We start from the raw sequence: 1783 nt of genomic DNA, 5'->3' as shown, positions 1-1783 counted from the left end.
TTTACAGTGGTGGTGTAAGTTTCTTTTTAGAATAACATTCATTTCCATAAAAAAGAAACTGATAGGAAGAAAAATATAAAGCCATGATAGCATAGATGATACTCAGATCTGACAAAAATGATGAGACAGGACCAAAGTTTGAGAAACACTGGGTTATGGGATCATAAAACTGGGAACGTTAGCTAGAAAATGCCTACTTCTACCTAGTTTTACAGATGAGGAAACTGAAGTCTGCAAAGGTAAAGGTGAGGGTGAGTGCTCCAGGGAAGCCAGCAGACAGTGAAAAGAGAGCTGAGACCCCAAGTCACTGGGGCCTGAGGGCTGCCTGCTCCTTGTTGAGAGGGAGAGACAGGTGTAACACGTGTTGAAGACAAGCCAGCACTTATGAGAGACTTTCTCAATGTGAACTCAAGGATGGGAAGGGAACCAAAGAAGGGATGACTTTCTCACTAAGGAAAATGAAGTCATTTGATGTCACGGCATGACTAGATGACCACACTCTGGAAAACATGACAGAGGAATAGAGAAACACATGAGCAGGAGCATAACTCACAAATTAGGACTGTAACTCCTACTAATTCATGTCTGTGTGGCACCATCACCAAATAAACACAGACCCATGCATAGGAGCCTTCTCTGTCCCACCCACAGGGCTGGCTATCCCATCAGTATGGCAGCCACAAGCCACATGTGGCTACGGAGCACTCGAAATGGGGCAAGCCCAGGTTGAAATAGGCTATAGGTGTAAAACACACATTGTGCTTTGACATATTTTTTAAGAAGAATGTAAAGTATCTCATGAATAAATGCTTCATGTTGATTACATGTTGAAATAATGTTTGGGATATATTGAGTTAATTGAAATATACTATTAAAATTAATTTCACCTGTTTTTACTCTTTTACTGTAGCAGCTAAAAAACTGTAAATTACATATGTGAGTCCCTTTCCATGTCTGCTGGATGGGGCTGATAGAGGCCACTTATTATATTTTTTTAAATCTTCAAGAAAAGCAACTGCAAATGCCACTTTGCACCTGCTGGGATGTTTCTTTTTTAAAAGAATCCTGTGGTTGACAGTTTTATAGACACTTTACATAGAAACAATATTATGGAACTGTGTCATGCCTATGTATAGCCCTGCGGCATTGTTGAAATCTGTGCTTCATCAACAGACCTGAGCAAAGATAATGTACTGAGGGAAACAATTTTAACTAAAAGTTCCTCCCACACTTTCACATCCGTGGACAGAGGACAAAACAAACCTGTCTCTTAGTGCCTCATGTTTCAAGTCAAGAAGTAAAGGAATTGAGTCTTTGAATGCCTTCATTTTCGCTTCCAAGTAGTAGGCCACTGATAAGCCACGGACTGACCGAGGTAGCTTTCTGAGAGCCCTGAGAAAACCTTCAATTCCTTCCTGGAGAATCTGCACATTCAGATTGATCCAAAGGGTCTGAGACCATTCTTCTTTTGCAACCTGGAAACATGCAAGAAACAACTCCATGAACAAAGACCCCTTTGGAAATGCAACAAGGAGAGCAAGTTCTTGACTCTGTCACGTTCAGACATTTTAAAGTATTACCCATATATCTACAACTACCTGAAATTTACAAACAAGGGGTTGACTACAAGGATCTAAAACAATAAGGAAAGGATTCCACTTTTTGTAAGCTTTTGCAAAAATAATGCTGCATCTGAGGATGTGCAGGATCCAGAAATATGTTTCCCTTTTTTTTTTTTTTTTGAGACGGAGTCTCACTCTGTAACCCAGGCTGGAGGGCAGTG

The 1783-nt window shown here is 40.5% G+C and overlaps 1 protein-coding gene across 1 annotated transcript in view; it reads right to left on the bottom strand.

The window, feature by feature from the left end:
* Nucleotides 1-1783, bottom strand: part of DNAH10 (dynein, axonemal, heavy chain 10) — a 222062-nt gene that overhangs the window by 148221 nt on the left and 72058 nt on the right. Inside the window, exon 24 of the mRNA XM_011988890.1 lies at nt 1264-1475. Within this exon, the coding sequence (XP_011844280.1) occupies nt 1264-1475 (212 nt within the window). The remainder of the gene's footprint in view (nt 1-1263; nt 1476-1783) is intronic.

This window comes from Mandrillus leucophaeus, unplaced genomic scaffold (assembly GCF_000951045.1).
Source record: "Mandrillus leucophaeus isolate KB7577 unplaced genomic scaffold, Mleu.le_1.0 Scaffold34, whole genome shotgun sequence".
Taxonomy (NCBI): domain Eukaryota; kingdom Metazoa; phylum Chordata; class Mammalia; order Primates; family Cercopithecidae; genus Mandrillus; species Mandrillus leucophaeus.
This window is presented reverse-complemented; position numbering and strand designations above follow the sequence as displayed.